The following is a 22,779-nucleotide window of genomic DNA, read 5'->3' as shown; positions in this document are numbered from 1 at the left end:
TCAGATTACTAACATGTACGAAGATTTATCAAACCATTTCCTTCAATCTAAACTCAAATTTGCAATCCAAACACATTGGAATATCCAGTACACATGTGAACTAACAAAACAGCAGAAATTTCAAAACAATGTGATATTCAGATAACTACTACATTATTTGAAGCTGTCGGCACATACCTTAACAACAGCAAAGAAAAAAAAGAGAATAAGTCTCTGAAAATTGGGAAGAAAGCAGCAGCAAGAAAAAACACAGCAGCAGGAAATCAACAAGAACCAAAAAACCAAACAGCTAATTTGAAACTCCACCGGACTGGAATAAACCATTAAAAATGAAGAGAAAAATCACCTTTTGTGTTTTCTAGCTGTGTATTGACTCCTTGTGAGTGTTTTCTTTTTTAGAGCAAACAAAAGTGCATAGAGCCTTTCTGTGTATACAAATCAGTCTATATTTGAGAAAAATTTGAGTGTTTAACGTGTGTGTGTGTGAGGGAGTGTGAGGTCCTTTATATAGAGTGTAAAAATGAGTCATGTGCTCCAAAGAAATCAAGGAATAATTCCCAGCAAGCAGTCCCTAAAATTCAGGAAAAGAGCATCTTTCAAAACTGACTTTGGACAGTTGTTAGGACAGCTGTCTTATTCAGATATTCCCTATATGTTTTAGCCTTTTTATCTTCTAATTTTAAACCCTTTTTACCCCAAATTTTGACCTAAACTCTGATTTTTAATACACTTTAGTCCCTTCAACAGACTTCCACAAACACACCAGATTCCCTAATTTTCCTAATCCCTTTGACCCCGTTAACTTTTATTAATTACAAACAACTACCCCAGAAGAGCAAACAAGTTCAACAATAGACTCAACTACCCATTTCCAATCCTAAACGTACTTTTAAACTTCCGTTTAGTAACCATTGCTAAAATAGAAGCAAGCATGTAAGACCAAATCAATTAGCTACTAACTTGTTTTAATACCTAACTAACTTAAAATTAATTAAACTAACAACTTATATAATTAAAACTAATTAACAGTTAATTAACTAGGTAATCCTAACAATCAAACAAGACAATTAAAAATTAAAAACCTACTGATAATTAGAAAAATAAGCAAAGGAACAAGAAAGGAGGGGTGTACTGATTTTGGGCTAGAAGATGAGTCGATAATTGAGGGGAATCAACGAATGATGGCGATGAAACTTGGCCGGTCAGTTGTGAGTTGGTCGGAATCCGATGAGCTTCGAAACAAACCAAACTAACATGAATCAATTGCTTGTGTCAAGAGCAATCGATTCGTGTAAGTTTGAACCAAAACGTACTTGAAATTTTTCGGGAAAAAACCATATTTAGGTTTTCTGATTTTCTTAAATTTAAAATTGGAGAAAATGGGTGGGGATTTTGGCGAAATTGGTGGTAGGATGGTGATTAGGGGGTGTTAGAGATTGTTTGGTGTCAACTTGAGGCAGTTTGGTGTGTCGCTGCCACCGTAGGCGATTTCCGGCCGGTGGCAGACGGGGGAGGTGAGAGAGAGGTGTTATGGGGAGTCTAGGATTTGAGGGGGGGTCTAATTTCGGACAGGTATAAGGGGGAATGATGGGGAGTTCCCAGAAATTGAATGGTAAAAAATCAACGGTTGGGATTGACTTAAGTGAAGTGGGGTCGTTTTGGTAAAAAGGAAACTGGGCTAGCTCGGAGATGGGTTAGGGAGGCGACTGGGCCGTTTAAAATTGAGCCCAGTCCGATTTTTTTACTTAGAGAATGGCCATTTTCCTTTCTTCTTCTCTTTTCCTTGTTTTTCATTCATTTTAAAAAATCTACAAATTTAAAAATAAAAATCCTAATTAGATTCTATTTTAATCCTAATTTGCAAAATTAACCTACTCATTATTTATAATATTTAAATAATTAATTAACCTAACACTATGAAGGAAAAATTAATAATTTGAAACTAAGAGCTAAAAATATAAGAGCCTATGGTATTTTGTAATTTTTGTTTAATAATGCAATTAATTAACAACTTAATGCAAATAAAAACCTAAAATGTAATGCATGAAATTTTTTGATATTTTGTAGTAGTATTTTCTTGTAATTTTAAAATATTAAACATGCAACTAAATGCAAATAACAATTAGCAAGAAATTCCTAAAAATTCTATAAAAATTAAAATAATTAGAAAAATCCTATTTTGTGAATTATGTAGGAATATTTTAGTCGGATGAAAATCACATGCTCACATCCATCAGACACTCAGGGTTCTATTATGATATCTTTACGCTTCTAGGTTCATGAAATTATCGTCATTACGGATAAATCTATTAAAATTATTTTACTTTCTAAAAACAAGGTAGAGTTTGTTCTCGATTCTTATATAAGAGATATGAATGAGCATATGCTACATTCAATGGAATAGATGTAATAAAAGCACGCAATCATAGATAATGAATATATTTTTCAAAGAATAAATAACATTATTTGTGCATCAAATGCTCATAAGGTTTGGAAAGATCTTAGAAGGAGGTATGGTAAAGTAATTGTATTTAGAGAATTTTAATTACATAAAAAGAATGTGGCATTGTATCAAAGAATATTGTGATGACCCGCCATGTCATCATGCCACATCGGCGCCATTTGGCATATATTAATGCCATGTGGAAACTTACATAAGAAGAAGGCTAGCATTTGTGAGAAGATTCTAGAGAGGTATGGACATTTCCTTAGGAAGAACCTAGATCCTTATGGATTTGCTAAGAAAGTCCTTGGAATCTTCTAGGCTTGTAGAGAATTCTAGAGAAAGCCCTTATCTTGTAAATATCAAGGACTTATATAATAATTAATATTTACACGCAAGCCCCTAGGAGACTAGTATATAAATGGGGGCACTCATTTGTAATTCACGAAGCAAACAATTCAAGTTCTCTCTAATACAAAGCTTCATTTAACAATTCTCTTGTTCTTTCTTCTATTCTCTTAGCGATCTTGAGTGTAGTAAGGATGACTTGACATAGCAAGAACGTGAGCAAGTTGTGCAAGATCGTGAGCGAGTTGTCAAGTGCCGCACATGTACTTAGTTAACAACTAAGGACGTGAGAACGTGGTATCATAGCGAAGGTTTCAACTAAGGGAATGGCGAACGACGGAGAATTAATGATGCCAACACCTAAGCCAATGTCATCAAGGATGCTGCTGGCAAGAGCGGCCGTAGCAAAAAGAGGAATGCCACCAACAAGAGCCAGGAGGTGCCACTTGAGGTTGTGTCAAACGAAGGGCTTACATCCCAAGAACCATCTGCCACTGAGGCAAGCAAGGATGAAGTAGAGGTCCTTCCAGAGGACGTCTCGCTCGATAAAGAGTGGGTGGTGAAGATGAACGCGGGGATGGACACCGTGGAGATCTTTGGCCAACTCTTGGGGAGGGTGGAAGGCACTCTTAACGTTCTTGAGGGGCACACTCTTGAAGAGATTGAGAGTATCTGAAATGACTTGGAGGGACGTACACAGACTGAGATGTAACTAAGGCAAACCATCACTGCCTTAAAGTGTAGACTCATGGAGGCTTTGAGTACTATCGATGCTATGAAGGCAAAGATCGATTCACTCGAGGAGCATGTCAATGTTGGCGTGACCGAGGTAGCTAACAATGTTGTAGTGACGAGGGAGGCCAAGATCAAGCCTCCCAAACCCCCAGTGTTCAAAGGTGTTTGTGATGCACAAGAAGTGGAAAGCTTCCTTTGGCACTTGGAGAACTACTTCAGGCACGACAAAGTGAGGGATGACGAGGCCAAGACCAACACTGTGGTATTGTACCTCTTAGAGACTGCCATGCTATGGTGGAGAAGGAAGATGGTTGACGTGGATAAAGGTCTATGTACTATTAGCACATGGGATCAGTTCAAAGCGGAGTTCAAGCGACAGTTCTTTCCAAATAATGTCTTGTACGAGGCAAGGCGCAAGCTTAGGGAATTGAAGCAAACATGGAGCATACGTAACTATGTCAAGGAGTTCACTACTCTTATGCTTCAAATCCCCAACCTGACCAATGATGACTTGTTATTCCACTTCATGGACGGGTTGCAAAATTGGGCTAAGCAGGAGTTACAACGCCGACAAGTCACTGATATAGAACAAGCCATAGTGGAGGCCGAATCATTGATGGATTTCAGGTATGACAAGCACGACAAAGGCAATGGCAAGGAGTCAAAGGTTAACAATGTCGGGGGGGAGACCGTGGCAAAGGCAAGGAGATACAACAACAATACTCCAAGACTTAAGATTTCAAAAAGTCGAGTGTCTATCAAGGCTATGCCGAGAAGAAGGCGCAGGTCGATAAGAAGGGATGCTATATATGCGGAGGGCCACATGGCTTCAGGAATTATCCTAACCTCTAGAGCCTTAGTGCCATGGTACGTGAGCGGAAGGAGCAGCCCCAAGGAGAGAGTTCGGGAACTGCACAGTTGGGTATGATCGGATTATGTGGTGCTATCGCGAAGCAAGCTATCCAACCTACCGAGAATGGCAATCAGTACGTGGATCTCACCATCAACAACAAGCCCGCTCATACAATGGTAGATACTAGAGTAACTCATAATTTCGTGACTGAGGCTGCCACAAAGAGACTAGAATTGAAGCTTGCTCCAACCAACTCTCGCGTCAAGACTGTGAATGCCGAGATATAGAATGCTTGTGGGGTAGCTAATGGAGTTGGTGTCAAATTGGGAACTTGGAAAGGTATGACAAACTTTACCATAACCGCTATGGATATCTTTGACATCATACTGGGGTAAGAGTTCATTAGACATTGTCATACTTTAATCGACCCCTACCTCCAACGTCTCTTGGTTATGGAGCGAGAAGGAGATTGCATGGTACCTACAGTGACTATGCCATAAGGACAGATCCAAGCACAACTCTCAGCTATGCAGGTTGTCAAGGGGATCAAGAAGGGGGAGCCGACGTTCGTGGCAACCATTGCAAGTCTAGAAGAAGACAAGAATTTTCAAGAGACAGTGCTGCCTTGCATAGAGAAGTTGCTTGAGGAGAACAAAGATGTCATGCCCGAGGAGTTACCTAAGCACTTGCCTCCTAGGCGAGAGGTGGATCACAAGATTGAGTTGGAGCCAGGGGCTAAGCCACCCGCATTTGCCTCATATCGTATGGCACCGCCCGAGCTGGATGAGCTCAAGAAACAATTGAAAGAGTTGCTGGATGCTGGTCACATTCGCCCATCAAAGGCACCTTTCAGCGCACCAATATTGTTCCAGAAGAAGAAGGATGGATCGTTGCGCTTATGCATAGATTACTAAGCACTTAATAAGGTTGCAGTGAAGAATAAGTACCTGATCCCGCTCATTGCTGATTTGTTCGATAGACTTGGGCAAGCCAAGTACTTTACCAAGGTGGATCTTCGAAAGGGCTACTACCAGGTTCACATTGCGGAAGGGGATGATCCAAAGACAACATGTATGATGAGATATGGAGCCTTTGAATGGTTGGTGATGCCCTTCGGCTTAACCAATGCACCGACCATATTTTTCACCCTTATGAACAAGATTTTTCATCCCTACCTTGATCAGTTCGTGGTAGTCTACCTCGATGATATAGTCATCTACAACAACACCTTGGAGGAACACATGGAGCACATAAGGAAGGTTCTCCAAGTCTTGCGGGAGAATGAGCTATACATCAAGAGAAAGAAGTGCGAGTTTGCATAATCAAAGGTGCACTTCTTGGGCCATGTCATTATCAATGGCGAGCTACGCATGGACGAGGCTAAGGTACATGCTATCCAGGAGTGGGAGGCACCCATAAAGGTAACTGAGTTGAGATCCTTCCTTGGCCTTGTTAACTACTATCGTCGGTTCATCAGTGGATACTCAGCAAAGGCCTCACCATTGACTGAGTTGCTAAAGAAGAACAAGCCATGGGTTTGGACGGAGCATTGTCAAAAGGCATTTGAATGCCTTAAGGCAGCTGTAACAGACGAGTCAGTTTTGGCATTACCTGACTTTGCCAAGACATTTGAGGTGCACACAGATGCCTTAGACTTCGCCATTGGGTATGTCCTGATGCAGGATAAGCATCCCATAGCATTTTAGAGCCGCAAGTTAAATGAGACGGAACGGCGTTACACAGTGCAAGAGAAGGAAATGACTGCCATTATGCATTGCCTTCGTACATGGAGACATTATCTGCTCGGGTCGAGGTTAGTGGTCAAGACTGATAATGTGGCTACTAGCTACTTTCAGACACGGAAGAAGATCATACCAAAGCAGGCTAGGTGCAGGATTTCTTAGCCGAGTTTGATTATGCGATGTAATATAAGCCGGGAAAAGGTAATGTTGTAGCCGATGCTTTGAGCCGGAAAGCCGAGCTTGCTGCAATCACTTTAGTGAGATGGGACATTCGGGAGGCTATAAAAGAAGGCATGCAGCATGATCCAATAGCCAGACAGCTTATTGAGTTAGCTAACAAAGGCAAGACGAGACGGTATTGGATAGAAGACGGCCTACTACTTACCACAGGTCGGCGGGTCTACGTTCCTAAGTTTGGAGACATTAGACGACAGATCATAAGGGAGAGTCATGACACAATGTGGGCTGGTCATCCAGGTCAACGTCGCACTAGGGCCTTGGTTGAGTCAGTCTACTATTGGCCACGCATGCGAGATGACATAGAGTGCTATGTGCAGACTTGTCTTGTCTATCAACAGGACAAGGTTGAATAACAACAACCCGAAGGACTTTTGGAGCCACTACCAGTTGCAGAGCGTCCATGGGAGAGCGTGACTATGGACTTTATCACTTGCCTACCGAAGTCTGACGGTTATGGTCTGTTATGGTAGTCGTGGATAGATTTCCAAATATGCCACTTTCATGCCCGCCTCACCAGGTTGCATAGCTAAGGAAGCCGCCAAGCTATTCTTTAAGAACGTGGTAAAGTATTGGAGCTTACCAAGGCATATCATCAGCGATCGAGACCCCCGCTTCACTGGGAACTTTTGGAGAGAGTTGTTCGACATACTTGGCACGAAACTGCACTTTTCTACTAGTTTCCACCCACAGAATGCTACTTGAGGCATTATGTAAGCGCGCATCGGAAAGATTGGGCAAAGCTCCTAGACATTGCCCAATTCTCTTATAACTTGCAGCGGAGTGAGTCCACTAGGCGAACACCATTTGAGCTAGTCATAGGCCAACAACCACAAACTCCACATTCATTACCAGCCGCGTTCGAGGGAAAGAGTTTGGGGGCTTATCATATGGCCAAATAATGGGAGGAGGAGCTCGATACTGCTAAGTCCTACTTGGATAAGGCAGATAAAAAGATGAAGAAGTTTGCGGACCGTAAGCGACGTCCCACATACTATAGAGTTGGGGACATGGTCATGGTGAAGTTTAACCCAAGACAGTTCAAGGCACTACAGGGCATGCATCAGAATCTGATTCGCAAGTATGAGGGGCCATTTAAGATCGTCGCCAAGGTAGGCAAGATCTCATACAAGCTTGACATACCATCGTATCTGAAGATCTACCATGTCTTCCATGCCAGCAGGCTTAAGCCATATCATGAAGATAAGGATGATCCGAGTAGGGGCCAATCAAGTCGAGCGCCAATGACTATCACCTCCTCGCATGATCGGGAGATTGAGGTTATCATAGATTACCAGGCCAGGCGAAAACAAGGGCAAAAAGCCATCGCTATGTTCCTCGTCCATTGGAAAGGGAAATCACCGGAGGAGGCCACGTGGGAACGATATGAAGACTTGTGGCAATTCAAAGATAAGATCCGAGAGTTTATGCAGTAGCATTGCGCCACGGTCGTCGCAATATTGGGTGGGGGAGAGTGTGATGACCCGCCATGTCATCATGCAACATAGGCACCATTTGGCATATATTAATGACATGTGGAAGCTTACATAAGAAGAATGCTAGCATTTGTGAGAAGATTCTAGAGAGATATGGACATTTTCTTAGGAAGAACCTAGATCCTTATGGATTTGCTAAGAAAGTCCTTGGAATCTTCTAGACTTGTAAAGAATTCTAGAGAAAGCCCTTATCTTGTAAATATCAAGGACTTGTATAATAATTAGTATTTACACATTAACCTCTAGGAGACTAGTATATAAAGGGGGCCACTCATTTATAATTCACGAAGCAAACAATTCAAGTTCTCTCTAATACAAAGCTTCCTTTAACAATTCTCTTGTGTTCTTTTTTCCATTCTTTTAGCGATCTTGAGTGTAGTAAGACTGACTTGACATAGCAAAAATGTGAGCAAATTGTGCAAGATCGTGAACGAGTTATCAAATGCCGTACGTATACATAATTAACAACTAAGGACGTGACAATATACTCAGAAAACTAACCCAGACATTAAGCGTCGAGGAAACCATAAGGTCCCTTTTACATCGCTAGGACCATAAAACTAGAAAAGTTTGGTCGTGAGTGTCGTGAATGTCAGCTAAAGCATTTAGGTTTCAGTTGGGGAGAAATGGACCTATCAGATTAGGGCCGGCATATATCTGGTATAACCGATAAACCGAACTGATAAAATACTATTGGGTTATCGGTATCGGGTTATTGGGTAAATAGTTCGATAACAGTTTAATATTATTTGACTAATGGGTTATCGGTTCGAGTCTCGGTTTGTCCAATTTTATTAACGGTTTAACTGATAGCCCAATAAGCTTTATCAAAATTATAATTTTACCCACTAGTATATAAAACCACATTATGACTTCATTCTCTCAATTCTCTCGGTAGTTACTCTTCATCTTCTGACTTTAGTCCTTAGAGTAAGTTTTAAACTTTTCTGAATTTCTCATTTTAATTTTTCAATTAAGTTTTTTTTAGTTTTAAACTTTAGATAATTAATTGTTCAGATTTTTAATTTTTCTATTTGTTTCTTTTGTTGCACTGATTCTTTAGTATTTACAAGAATAGGATTTTATTATTTTTCTATGAATTATGCCCGCCCACAATGAGATAGTTAGTAAGATTAGATTGTTGAATGTCTTATCCCTTACTCCTATTAACTTATAATTTTGAAAATTGAGATCATTCATTGGGATTTTCAAATGTAAATAAAGTTTTATTTTCTAAGTTGAAATTTAATCCCTCTTCTGCAAAAATTCAATTCCTTTCTCTTAATAGTATGGTCACGATTTCTATAATAAATATTTGGATAGTTTTTATTCTTATCGGGTAAACCGATAACCGAACCGATAAGGATTGATAACCGACTAATCGATACCCAATAAACGATATCTTATCGGTTCGGTTATTGGTTTAGTATATTTATAAACCGATAACCAATACGAATAACCGATAATATTCACAACTGAACCGACCGATGCTCCCCCCTAGTTTGGGTACCTCGATTGAGATAATAATCTCATAATATAATTTATTATTGTATTTATTTTGTGTTTGATTATGAATATTAACTAATATCGCTACAAATTTTATATCAAAATGGTGATATTAATCGACTTTGTATTAAATAATAACAATTGAGAAATTATAATCCTAAGATTATTAATCCCCAGATAACTCTCTTTGGAACCAAACAACCACTTATATTAGTTTTTATTTTTCTATTTTTAATAGGAAGAATTCCAACTTCAAATCATTAGCAGTATTTTTTCTATTTTTATTTTATAATTCAATGAAATATATACGTGATAATAGTTGAAAGTGACTGCGCACCCAATTTACCGATACGAATTTGAAATTAATTGACATAGAAAGATTTAATAAGTCAGTATGAACTCATCAATGAGTGCTCTAATTGAGGTTGTTCCTATCCTTAAGTTTTGAATCTTGATTACTGTAATATCATGTTTTAAATTGTTTACCATCTTTAATTCTTGACTATTGATTTGCTGTAATCTCTTGTTTTAAATTTATTACTATCCTCAGTTCTTGACCTTTGATTTGCTGTAATCTCTTGTTTTAATTTTGTTACTATCCTCAATTTTTTGAATTTTGATTGTTATATTCTCTTGTTTTTAAGGCTGTTCTTTTTATTTTTATTTTTTTATGACCGTTGTGTCCTGGCTAGTTTGCGCGTAACTCTTGTTTTAAGGTTGTTCTAATTCTCAATTCATGAATTTTTATTACTGTAATCTCATTGTTTTATTAAATAGTCCCTTTTCCCTCTGCCATTTACTTTGTTTGCAGCCAAAGCATTTCACTTGTTTGATATTTTGGTGAGTGTTAGTCTCTGCTTTCAAGGGTTAGTTCTTTGTGAGAAAAAAAGTCTTTATTGATATAAACCTCCCTTCATTGTTTTCTTGATTTATTGTTTGATGTGTGGTGTATGTTAATAAATTTGATGCAAAAAGTAGGTGCCCTTTTGATGTAGAATAATCAAATTGGTTTATTTTGATTATACCGAGGGGCGGAGCCACCTATTGGGAAGGGGGTCCAATTGAATCCCCTTCGTATACTCCGTAAATAGGGTAAAAATAATTCTTTTTTTTATATATAAACGATTGAAGCCAGTTAACATAAGAGAAACTTCTAGTGTAATAAAGGGGTTCAAAATTAATTTTAAGTCGTAGATTCAAATTCCAAATGTGTCATTCTTGTAGTTTTTCGAATCCCCTTACTAAAGTTCCTGGCTTCGCCACTGATTATACCATTGAATCTTTTACCTTGATGGTCATGCAATCTTTTACCTTGATGGTCATGCAATTATCCATGGTAATTCATATAAATTTTACCTTTTTTCTAATTAATCATATATTTATTTCCTATTTTATGATTTTTGGCATCAGATTTTGATTTTGATGAGATATGGCCTGAACTGGTTTTGAATATACAAATTTTGGGGAGGAAAAGGAGTATGAAGTGAAGAGGATATGAACGAGGTTTCTTGGACTCTAAATTTGTCTAAAAGCTTAATCCTCTTTGATTCCTCTCCATGGACAGAAAGTTATTGTTTTTTGCCTTTTTCTGCTTAAGGACTTTAGATTGCAATTGTTATCATATTTATTAATGGTTTTCTGATTCTGATAGATCTTTGTCATATCTAAGCCTAATCTTTGGTTATTCTCCACCCTCCACCCCTTAAAAAAAGGAAAAAGGGAACCAAAAAAGGGAAAAAGAAACCAAGAAAGGAAAATTTACTTTCATTAGGTGCTTGCTTTGGTTTGGGTTAATAAAAGCCCTTGCTCTTGATGAGTTGGAAATCGAGCATGTGTTATATCCTTTAGGTCGAGCAAGAACTAAATATTGGTGCTCATTTTTTTAATGTATAATGTTATTTGGTGGACAAAGTTACTTGGTACCTGTTGCTGGTGGGGAGGTGACAGGTATCCTGTGAAAATAGTCGAGGTGTACGCAAGCTGCCCCGGACACACCACGGTTATCAAAAGAAAAAAGGCCTTATGAAAGTTGTTATATGTTAGCATTTGAAATCTCTCCCATTTAGAGATGAAGTTACTTCTATCCTTATGTCTTCCTTGTTGTTTTTACCCTTTTATGCCTTTTTAAATTTTTTTTTAATGTTATTACTTAAAAATTAGTCTACCTATGGTGAACCTTTTGAATACTAAAAGAGCAAGGGGTTTCATTTCATTTCTTGGGTGCAAGGGAGATCGTAAATAGAGTGGAGTAGATTCAAAGGTTTCATTTAGCCAACTCCAAGTAATTTGGGATTAGCAAAGTTGATTGATTAATTGACAAGTTACATGTGTTACAAACTTTTTTCGGGTGATTGTCATTGATCTTTTAGTTCAGATTAATTAGATACGGATGATGCTCCTTATCTTCTTGAAGGACATTAGCTTATAATGAAAAAAAATCATTGGCTAGATACTGCTCTCGGGCAAGAGAGTTCGAATTACCTTGCATTTTATCAAACACTACTTACTGCTTTCAGATACTACTAAACTTCTTTTGTTGTTCGTCAGCCTGAGCTATGACTTTTACTTTTGCAGACAACTGAAGTTTCTCTATCTCGTGTCTACTTAAGGGAACATTTGGCACGCTTGAGGTAAATATTCCTTTACCTGCTTCTGTGGCAACTGTGTTTTCTTGTAAACGGTTTATGGATAATTCCCTTTTTGCAATTTTGTGTTTTCCGGAAGTTGGCTTAATGTGAAATTTACTTTACTCTTCAATCATGAAATATTGATTTTTTTCGTGAAGTAGTGGAAAATAACGAGTAACGGCTTAAAGGAAATGCATGTTTAGTGAGGTTCCGGATAGTTTTTAACTAGTTTTCCGAATGTGGGAACGTATGTAATCAATTTTCCTAATACTAAATGCCAAATAGCTAAGTTAAGTTTCAATTTTCCTTCTCTTCCTTTCTTTGACCTCTAGGTGTTTGGACTTGGCTTGGGTTGGTATAATACTTTCCAAGTTGCATTTATGATTTATCATCCGCGTATCTAAGAATGCAAAATAGCTATTCCCAGAGAAGTTTTTGTTTTTCTTTCCCTTCCCTTCCTCCCCCACCCAAAGGATTTAGCGTTGTCTTGGGTTGGTTTAATACTAACCTAGTTGGACATGTTAGTTGCAACCCTTAATAGTATATCTACCGTTTTTTTGTGAAGTAAGTTGTTTCTTTAATAATGCATCAAGTAGATGCTGGAGTACAAAAGAGGAAACACGAAAAAGAAAATGATAGCTCTAGTACATCAGGCCTATTCTAGAATCAGAGAGCTAACAAAATCCCGAAACATAACCAGGCTATTTAAAGGAGTTAGCTTGTTCCAACTAAATAAAATAAAAAAACTACTAGCTTTTCGAGAGTGGTTTGGAGCTTAATAGTATATCTACCTTTTTCTTTATATTTCAACTTAGAATGTCTTTTAATGAGGTAGTTTTTCCCATCACCCGGAAGGGGAGCCTTGGTCGTATCTGGTATAGTTGTTGCCATGTGACCAGGGGGTCAGGGGTTCGAGCCGTGGAAACAGTCTCCGGTAGAAATGCAGGGTAAGACTGCGTACGATAGACCCTTGTGGTCCGGCCCTTCCTCGGACCCCGCGCATAGCGGGAGCTTAGTGCATCGGTTGCCCTTCAGTTTTTCCCATCACCTACTGTACTGGTGGTTTACATTAGTGTTACCTCCTCCTAGTTTGTTCCAGAATTCTGTTGAAAAGAAATTTCTAGCTCTTCTCTTACCTTCTTTAGAAAAAAAAAGGAGATAGATATTTTCAAGCTCTTCACTAAGCTACCCTTCTTTCAATATCTCAACCAATTGCTCTAACAAACAGCAATTCATTTCTTATTGCACCTCAGATGGAGAGCTACGGAACTAATGGTGACAGCAACTTGACCTTCAACGGAACTCTTAATGCTGCTACTAATTCAACTGGTGCTTATAGGGTAAGAGTTGAAAATACTCTTGAACGGATGGTTGAGAGTATTGTGTCCGTGATCCGGGGACTGCAGGAAACAACAGCAGCGTTGACTTTCTTGATTCGAAATAATCTTGCTCTCATGATTCCAGTTAAGTTTCTTCACTTTACTAAGGTTTCAGTCGTACTCCTCTTTTTTATGTTGGTGGTTCTATATTATTTAGCCATCTATTCCTTAACAAAATTGGGCTCGTTGCGGATATTGATTTTGGAGAAGGATTTAGAGATGATAACATTTTTCTCTAGAATATTTCCTTGCTAATCTCCCCTTTGTTTGAGAACTCCCTTCTACCCATCTAATGTCTTTAAAAACTCTATTTCAGCTTGTTTGTTTATCTCTGCATGTCTTATCAATATATTCGTGTTTGACACTTGATTTGAAACTTAATTGTACACTTTTAAGTATTTTAGGTATTTGCTGCTTAGGGCAAAGTTGCTTCCTCAGAATATTTTATTGTTATTTTCCAATTATTCCTTGTTGAGTTGCATTAATTATAAATACATGTATTAGCCGATGGTTCTTAAAATCTTGCTAGCCTGTAAGTTTTCTCTGAGTAGTAGTTTTCTGTGCCTTCCCAATAACCTAAATTTCACATTATTCCAAAGAAAAGGACAGAGTATCTCTCAATTGAAAATGATTAAATCATAGACGAAGTTAGCGTTCTACCCTGACCTAGCTCAGGAACTGGGATGCCAACGCCAATTCTTTGTACTCAAAACAAGGTATTTGTGAACTTTTGTCTATATGCATACGAATAGGAATGATGTGACTTTTCAGTTGAGCTTCATTTCATGTGTAATTGTGCACACGTTTAGTTCCACATAAAAAGATATTTATCAGTTTTAACACCACTTGTTACTAGCATCTGAATATTGCAACCCAATAATTTGTTCTTATGCTTGCATGAGTAACTTCTTCTGTTGCTTGATTATGTAAGAGTAGTTGTATTCTCTACCTACTGTCTACCTTCTGTTTGCAACTGGATAAGAACAACGCTGTCGGGTTATTCATTCAACTCATTTAAGAGTTTGTTGCTCATTAAAAAATAAAAGTTAAAAAAATGAAGGGAAGTTTTTGCAGATTTCTCAATTTGGTATAACCCAGAGCTAAGGCTAGAATTTCTCTTCTGCTCTTATAAATTTATCGTGCAATTTTGTTGTTGGTATGGTGTTCAATGAGTTTGCTCCTAAGTGAGTCCAACATTTCAGGAAAGTGATGATGGATTGGAAGACGAAGAAGATGAAGATGATGAGCAGGGTATTTTGCCTTCTGAGGTAATGCTTTAGAAACACAATAAATTAGTGTTTGATACAGCATACTTTGAATAGATGATATCCTGTAACTAGTGTTTTATCTTTCAGGAATTATTCAAACTACACAGGTATCTGAAAAATGTTAATGCTGGATGGAGAGCAAGAGCTTTTGATTTAAGCATTAAGCTGCATAAGTACGAGTCATCAACATCTCTTGAGAGCAACGAGAACTGCTGCATATGCTTGGTAAGGAGCACCTAATTTCAGAATTCCCCCCCCCTTAAATCTGTCAGCTTACTTAAGTTTGATTCTAACCTTTTTTTTTTTTTTGGTCATGTGTGTATTAGGATGACTACTGCGACGGGGAAGAACTCGCAAAAACTGATTGTGGCCATCTATACCATGTTGATTGTATTAAAAAGTGGATCGAGCGCAATAAGTCTTGCCCCATTTGCAAGAGGGATGCATTGGCTATTCTACAAGTATAATCCGTGCACTTTGTGCTCGCTCGGCTGCAGTAATCAGTTACAGTTTGGCTGGGTGAACCGACTGGTGGCATCTTTCTGCATCTGGTTGTTTGATGTGCTCAAGAGAGTTGAGCAGAACTTAAAAATAAGGAACCGTTCTCAGATAGAGAAAACAATGGTTTTTAGTTCTATTTTTAGTAAGTTTGATGCTTTTTCTTGCTTTTCGATGATAATAAGATTTAGCCAGATCTCGAAGCTAAAGATAACTTACTACCCATGTTGGTTTTGAGTAGCTTATATCACAAATTTGGTTTGTTGGATATTTTCTGCTGGTTTTGAATACCTCCTTTACTGGTGCTGCTTCATTTTAGTTCTTGATATAATTACTGATCTATATTCCAGTTTGCTAGGTTATGTGCTCAAATTAGTGGGAAAAACGTGTTAATATTAATATGCATAAATGTGTATGTATTACCTGCATAATAGGTAAACACGTGCATGTAATATTTTCTGCCGTATTTGAATACCTCTTTATATGGTGCAGCTTCATTTAGGATATGATATAATTACTGAATTATCTTAGTTTCCAAAGTTACGTGCACCTGATTGTTTGTACTACTTACTAAAAAGAACCCATTTGTGCTTGTATGAATACACATAAATGTCTCTTTAATATGTACTACTTTATATGTACTCTTTCAGTCCAAAATATTTAATATGCAATATTTTCTGCAGTATTTGAATACCTCATTTGTGCTTCTTTCTTAGGTGCAAGTAAAACAGTGTCTTTTTGTATTAGAATCTATTATGGTTTTGAGAATTAAGAAGATTGAGTTCTTTCAAATATATCCAGTAAAACTAGAACAAAAGGTTGGAGGATAATATGATCTTAGTCTGGGTTGTCTTTCCCTTTTTCTTCAGAAATGTTTAAGGAGAGGGGTGGAGTGAATAATGTGGATTAGTGTTGCATGACCGAGTAGCAACCTTAATCCGCTAGGTTAGATATTGGAATTCAAGAATCAATTTAGCCCTTGAAACTTGAAAGTAGATACTGCCCTGAGCGTCTTCAGATAACTAGTCATCTCAGTTATATTAGATATTGACTAGGATTACATTATAAATTTATTACTGTAATTGTCTATTCGTTAGCAGATATGCTAGACTGACTTGAAATTATGCAGTCAGAATTCCTGACATTAAGGTTCTTTTCACTTCTTCTCAAACTAATTCACGTAGAGATAAATTTTTTTTCACTGCTGGACTTTTGCTTAGACCCATACGATTTAGCTTTTTCATCATCTTTAGAATTTTGGGAAGTCATCTGTTTGCATGAATGTACTAGAAGTTCTGCTGAAATTGTGAAACAGTAGGAGAAGGTGCTCCTAACTTATCGAATTATACTTTTACCAAATTTGAATGCGAAATCTTGGTGGTGATCGATCTAAAGTTCGAGTATCCTGCTCGGCTATTTTAGGTTGGAGAGTATTATAGTCCAAGTTTTTTTTCCAGTAAACTTAAAAAGGCTTATTTTCGCACAGATTCTTTAAAGAGGTACAAAAGATAACCAGTAGCCCGAAATGATACTATTTGTGCAAATCACCCTGATTTTCCTTACTGAAGGCGCATATCCGGCAAAACCCAGAGCCAGCACAAACAAGAGAAATTTAAGGGAAAGACTAGTCTGTTAGGCTAAAGACAAAAGGGTTAATAGCATATCAGTATGAACTCATCAAGGATAATGTCCAAGAACCACAATAGTAGTGACATGAGTATGATGATGCTCAAGAAACATGCTGTTTCCCTGTGTATGTTACAGACTACATATTGGTTTGCAATGCGAGGAGGCTGCATTGCCTCGTATCGCCATTTCCATGCATTTCTCTCTATGTGAGCGCTGTAATTAAGGTTGCTCCTATTCGTGAATCTTGATTGCTGTAATCTCGTGTTTTAAATTTGTTACTATCCTCAATTCTTGACTGTTTATTGCTGTAATCTCTTGTTTTAAATTTTTTACTATTCTCAATTCTAGACTGTTATTGCTGTAATCTCTTGTTTTAAATTTGTTACTATCTTCGGTTCATAACTGTTTAATTGCTGATTCATGAATATGAATTACTGTAATCTCGTGTTTTATTAAATAGTCCCCACTCACCACCCACTTTTCCCTTTGCCATTTACTTCCATTGCAACCAAAGCATTTCCCTTGATTCAGATATGGGTGAGTATTAATCTCTGCATTCTTATCTTGATATATTATGGTTTGATGCATGGAGTATGCTAATAAGGGGGACACAAAAAAGTTGGTGCCTTTTCGTCGTAAAATAATTTAGTTGGTTTATTTTGATTATACCATTGAAACCATCACCTTGATGGTCATGCATGTATCCATGATGATTCATATTTTTCTTTCCTTTTCTGATAAGTCATATATTTCTTTCCTATGCTATGTTTTTGGCATCAGATTTTGATTTTGATGAGATCTGGCCACAATCTGTGGTAGAATATGACTTCACTGTGTTGTGTCATTCTTTACAATTCGGTCTGTGGTTCTGAATACCCAAAATTTTTGGGGAAAAGGGAAGGATGAAGTGAAGAGGATATGAGATATCAGAGAGAGCCCCCCTAAAAAGGGGGGAAAAAAGGTTTTACGTGTGTTACAAACTTTTTTCGGGTGATTGTCATTGATCTTTTAGTTCAGATTAATTAGATATGGATGATGCTCCTTTTCTTTTTGAAGGACACTAGCTTATAATTAAAAAAAACATTGGCTAGATACTGCTCTCGGGCTAGAGAGTTCGAATTACTTTGCAGTTTATCAAACATTACTTACTGCTTCCAGATACTGCTAAACTTCTTTTGTTGTTCGTCAGCCTGAACTGTGACTTTTGTTTTTGCAGACTGAAATTTTGCTGTCTCGTGTCTACTTAAGGGAACATTTGCTACATTTGAGGTAAATATTTCTTTACCTGTTTCTGTGGCAACTGTCTTTTCTTGTAAACCTTTTATGGGATATTTTCCTTTTTGCAATTTTGTGTTATCCGGAAGTTGGCTTAATGTGATAGATTTTCCTTTTAGGTGATCTCTGTATGTATAAGGATATCTGCTAGTAAGTTCTAGGTTATTTAATATATGTCAGGTTAAATTCTTTAATACATCCAGAGAATGCGCTGGACAAGAAAGTGAGGAGAAAGGAAAGTGAGTTTCTTGCTAACATATGATTGACCTCCCAGCAAGTTAGAGAAATTTATTAATTAACTCTAATAAACAACGTTTTTCCAATACCTGCACAAGTAACTGTAGATGAATTTGAAATCTTTGTGAAATATGACAGTTCGGAATAATTTCAATAAACAGCTCAAAGTAAATAATGGAGGAACTGTATTATTTCTCTAAAAGATGATGGAACTACTATATCATCTCCAGAGGCGGATCCAGGATTTAAAGTTTATGGGTTCCTATATCGACCTTAAGTAAATATACAATAAGTAACTGGGTTCACAACTAAATATTTATGGATATTTAGGTAATTTTTTAATATATATACAGGGTATATGCAAAAGCTACTAGGTTCACGGGAACCCACGTATAATAGGCTGCATCCACCCCTGATCATCTCTGTAGCAAAAGTTAAAAGCTTTACTTAATGAAGTTGTAGCTTTTGAAATGCTTTATTATAGGCTCCTTCCTTCTAAAAAACTTGACCTGATTGACTATAACATTATCAAATTGACTAATGTTGTATTGGTTTGTTATAATAGAATCTATGTACTTCAAAGCACAGAAAACACTATTAATCTTGAACTTTGAATTAGAAAGCATTACACATTCTTTTGACAAACCAATGCAAATCCTTTTGGCCCTTTAATGTTGACTTTTTAGTGATGGAGGAAGTGGAAAATAAGGAGTAACGGCTAAATGAGAATGCATGTTTAGTGAAAAAATTGAGGTTCTCCCAATAGTTTTGCATCCACTAGTTTTGTTGTTGTGGGAGGGTATGGGATCAATTTCCTTATATCAAACGCCTAAAGCTTACACATATTGTAACTCCTTAACTTTATATCTACCTTTATATTTTATCTTAAATGTAGACGGTTCTGGAGGTTGGGGATTAGGGTAGAAGGTTAGTCTATAGGTGTGAGATCTCCCTTTCATGTCGGTTGCATTAGTATTAGTCTTGTATGACCGTTTCTTCTTATCTGCAGATTTCTTTTACTATTTGTTGGTTCGTTTGCTTCAGTTATTCTATCTCTGTATCACCTTATCACCTTTCCCGTTGTTGTTACCAATTGTTATTTCTGCTTCTTTTCCTTTTTCTTTGAGCCGAAGGTCTACCAGAAACAGCCTCTCTACTTTCACAAGGTAGGGGTAAGGTCGCGTACACTCTAACCCTCCCTGCCAACCGGACCCCGCTATATGGGATTACACCGGGTTTGTTGTTTGTTGTTGTCTTTTGATGAGGTAGTTTTTCCTGTCACCTACTGTACTGGTGGTTTGCTTGGTGTTCTTCCCTCTTCTCTTTTAGTTTACGCACCTGTGCTTTCAGTATTTTCTCCCTTCTTGTCTTTTAGTTTACACCTGTGCTTTCAGTACATTGTAGTTTTTCCATTGGTATAATCTTTTGGCCAGGAAAAGATTTCGGTAATTCTGTTGAAAAGAAATTTTCAAGCTCTTCCCAGAGCTATCTCTCTTCTATTAGTAAAGAGGACTTCAAAATCTCAACCAATCGTTCTAACTAACAACAAATGATTTCCAGTTGCACCTCAGATGGAGAGCTCCAACTCTAATGCTGAAAACTCGACCTTCAGTGGAACTCTTAATGCTAGTGCTAATTCAACTCCTGCTAATATGCCAATAGATGGCAGTATCCAGTCCCATATCGAGGAAGTGCAGGTCGAACTCGGACAGAGTGGTCGAGCATCAGCTGAATTCGTGTCTAACCAGGAGGATGTAAACCATTCTTCTCATGCTGAATTTTGCTTAGTATGTCAAAGAGTGATGTCTGGGAGCTCGACATTGAATTCCTTGCTTGAACATACTCATGAGCTCCTTTCTGCTAATGCTGGTGGTGGAGAGAGAACGGCAGATGTGGTCGATTCATCTACACAAACCATGATTCCAGTTAAGTTTCTTTACTAAGGTTTCAGTTGTACTGTTTTTTAATTTGGTTCTATATTATTTAGAGATGACCAAATTTTCTCTCGAATATCTCTACCATGTCTTATCGATATAACTATATCTCGTGGTAACAAAAATGTATTGTTCTGGGGTATATCAAGGTTCAGTCTTCGGTTCATATTTCGTCGACCAATCCTTCCTAATTCACGTCTTTGTTGAAAGAATTTCTTTTGTAATTCCTTACATAACGCTTGATTTGAAACTTAATCCTACACTTTTAAGTAGTTTATATATTTGTTGCTTAGAAAAAAAATACATAAATTATAGACGAAGATGGTGTTCTACCCTGACCTAGAGGAACTGGAATGCCAACGCCAGTCCTTTATACTCAAATCAAGAATTTTGTGAATTTATGTCTATTTGAGGGATGATGTGACTTCTCAGTTGAGCTTCATTTCATGTGCACACCTTTAGTAACTTCTGTTGCTTGATTATGTAAGAGCAGTTCCATTCTCTACCTACTGTCTATACCAGGATAAGAGCAATTTTAACACAATTAAGAGTTCGTTGCTCGTTATAAAATAGAAAATAAACAAAGAAAGCATGTCATAGATTTCCTCCTCACTTTGGTATAACCAAAAGCTAAGGCTAGAATCTTCTGCTCTTATATATTTGTCATGCAATTTTTCAGCCGGTGAAGGGGAGCCTTAGCGTAACTGGTAAAGTTGTTTCCATGTGATGAGGAGGTCACGGGTTCGAGCCGTGGAAATAGCCTCTTGCAGAAATGCAGGGTAAGGTTGCGTACAATAGACCCTTGCGGTCCGGCCCTTCCCCAGACCCGCGCATAGCGGGAGCTTAGTGCACCGTACTGCCCTTTAAGTTTTTAGCCGGTATGGTGTTCAAGGAGTCTGCCCCTAAGTGATTTCAACATTTCAGGAAAGTGAAGGTGAACTGGAAGAAGAGGAAGGTGAAAATGATGGGCAGGATCCTACTATTGACAATGAGGTAATGCTTCGGAAACAGATAATTTAGTGTTATATACAGCATAATTTAAATCTTCCTTGAATGGATAATATCCAAATAGTGTTTTATCTTTTAGCTCTTAATGGAATTGGAACTCTACGAGCATATGAGAAATGTTATTGCTGCATTGAGGCACACAACTTTTCCGGTATACATTAAGCTGCATAAGTACGACTCGTCAACATGTCTTGAGAGCGAGGAACAGTGCTGCATATGCTTGGTAAGGGACACCTAATCTAAAATTCACAACCCCCCCCCCCCCCCCACAAAGTCCGTAAGCTTATGTAAGTCTGATTCCAACTTCTTTTTTTGGTCATGCGTGTCTTAGGATGAGTATTGGCACGGGGAAGAACTTGCAAAAATTGATTGTGGCCACGTATACCATATTAATTGCATCAAAGACTGGATCAAGATCGAGAACTCTTGCCCCATTTGCAGGAGGCTCGCTATGATACCTTGAGAATCCGTGCATTCCATGTTCACTCGGCTGCAACTAATCAGTTTAGTTCGGGTTGGGTGAACTGACTTGTGGTGTCGTTCTGCATCTTGTTGTTTGACAGAGCTCAAGAGAGTTGAGCGAAACTTAAAAATAAGGAACCGTTCTCGGATAGAGAAAACAATGGTCTTTGATCTTTTATTTTTTACTTGCTTTTCAGTGATAATAAGTTTAGCGAGACCTCGAAGCTAAGCATAACTTGATACTCATATTGGTTTGAGTGTTTGATATCCAACAAATTTGATTCTTATGGATATTTTCGGCAGGTGTTTGAATACCTCCTTTGTTGGTGCTGCTTCGTTTGGTTCTTGATATTATTACTGATCTATATTCCAGTTTGCTAGGTTATGTGCACCGGTGAAGTTGCTGCCATGTGACCAGGAGGTCACGGGTTCGAGCTGTGGAAACAGTCTCTTGCACAAATGCAGGGTAAGGCTGCGTACAATAGACTCTTATGGTCCGGCCCTTCTTCGAACCCCGCACATAGCGGAAACTTAGTACATTCCTCGAACCCCGCACATAGCGGAAACTTAGTACATCAGGCTGCCCTTTTTATTCCAGTTTGCTAGATATGTGCACTGCATTGTTTGATCAATTTATTAATATTAATATGCATAAAATTGTATTTGTACTAATTACATAATATATAGGTATACATGCATGCAAAATTTTCTGCCATTTCTGCATACTTCCTTATATGGACCTGCTTCATTTATGATGTGATATAATTAATTACTGAATCATTATCTTAGCTTACAGAGTTATGTGACCTGATTTGCTCCCGTTTGACCAAAAAATTTGGGAGTTTCTTTTTTCAAAATTTGTTTTCAAATATCTGTTTGTTAATAAATTTTAACTATTTTTTGGCTGATTTTGAAAATAAAGTCTTCAAATCCCAAAAATGTAGTTTTTCAAGTTTTTACTCATAAAACTTCAACTTCTTTTCAAGTAAAATGCATGTCCAAACACCAACTTTCAAAAATCATTTTTCATCTCTTCTTCAAAAAACTCACTTTTCAAGTTTTAATCAGATCTATGTCAAACGTTAGCTTAATTTTCTTTCTT

General features: G+C 37.7%; 1 protein-coding gene across 7 annotated transcripts; it reads left to right on the top strand.

The window, feature by feature from the left end:
* The first annotated feature begins 9,625 nt into the window (after positions 1–9,625).
* Positions 9,626–21,991, top strand: LOC107763630 (E3 ubiquitin protein ligase RIE1-like). Of its 7 annotated transcripts, none has more exons than XM_075222611.1 (12): positions 9,803–10,200; positions 10,771–10,863; positions 11,935–11,990; positions 13,241–13,450; positions 14,569–14,634; positions 14,722–14,859; positions 14,961–15,277; positions 17,978–18,030; positions 19,834–20,198; positions 21,132–21,200; positions 21,295–21,438; positions 21,547–21,991. In XM_075222611.1, exons 9-12 carry the CDS (start codon positions 19,845–19,847, stop codon positions 21,676–21,678), a joined length of 699 nt encoding a protein of 232 aa, XP_075078712.1. In that variant the 5' UTR covers positions 9,803–10,200; positions 10,771–10,863; positions 11,935–11,990; positions 13,241–13,450; positions 14,569–14,634; positions 14,722–14,859; positions 14,961–15,277; positions 17,978–18,030; positions 19,834–19,844; the 3' UTR covers positions 21,679–21,991. The 7 variants fall into 7 exon arrangements, with proteins under 7 accessions (XP_075078716.1, XP_075078713.1, XP_075078717.1 ...); XM_075222609.1 differs by having other exon boundaries at positions 9,803–10,696; XM_075222613.1 differs by having other exon boundaries at positions 9,803–10,696; positions 10,771–10,927.
* Positions 21,992–22,779: the final 788 nt, after the last annotated feature.

This window comes from Nicotiana tabacum, chromosome 10 (assembly GCF_000715075.1).
Source record: "Nicotiana tabacum cultivar K326 chromosome 10, ASM71507v2, whole genome shotgun sequence".
Taxonomy (NCBI): Eukaryota; Viridiplantae; Streptophyta; class Magnoliopsida; order Solanales; family Solanaceae; genus Nicotiana; species Nicotiana tabacum.
Note: the sequence above shows the minus strand (reverse complement) of the source record. Positions and strands in the feature narration are given on the sequence as shown.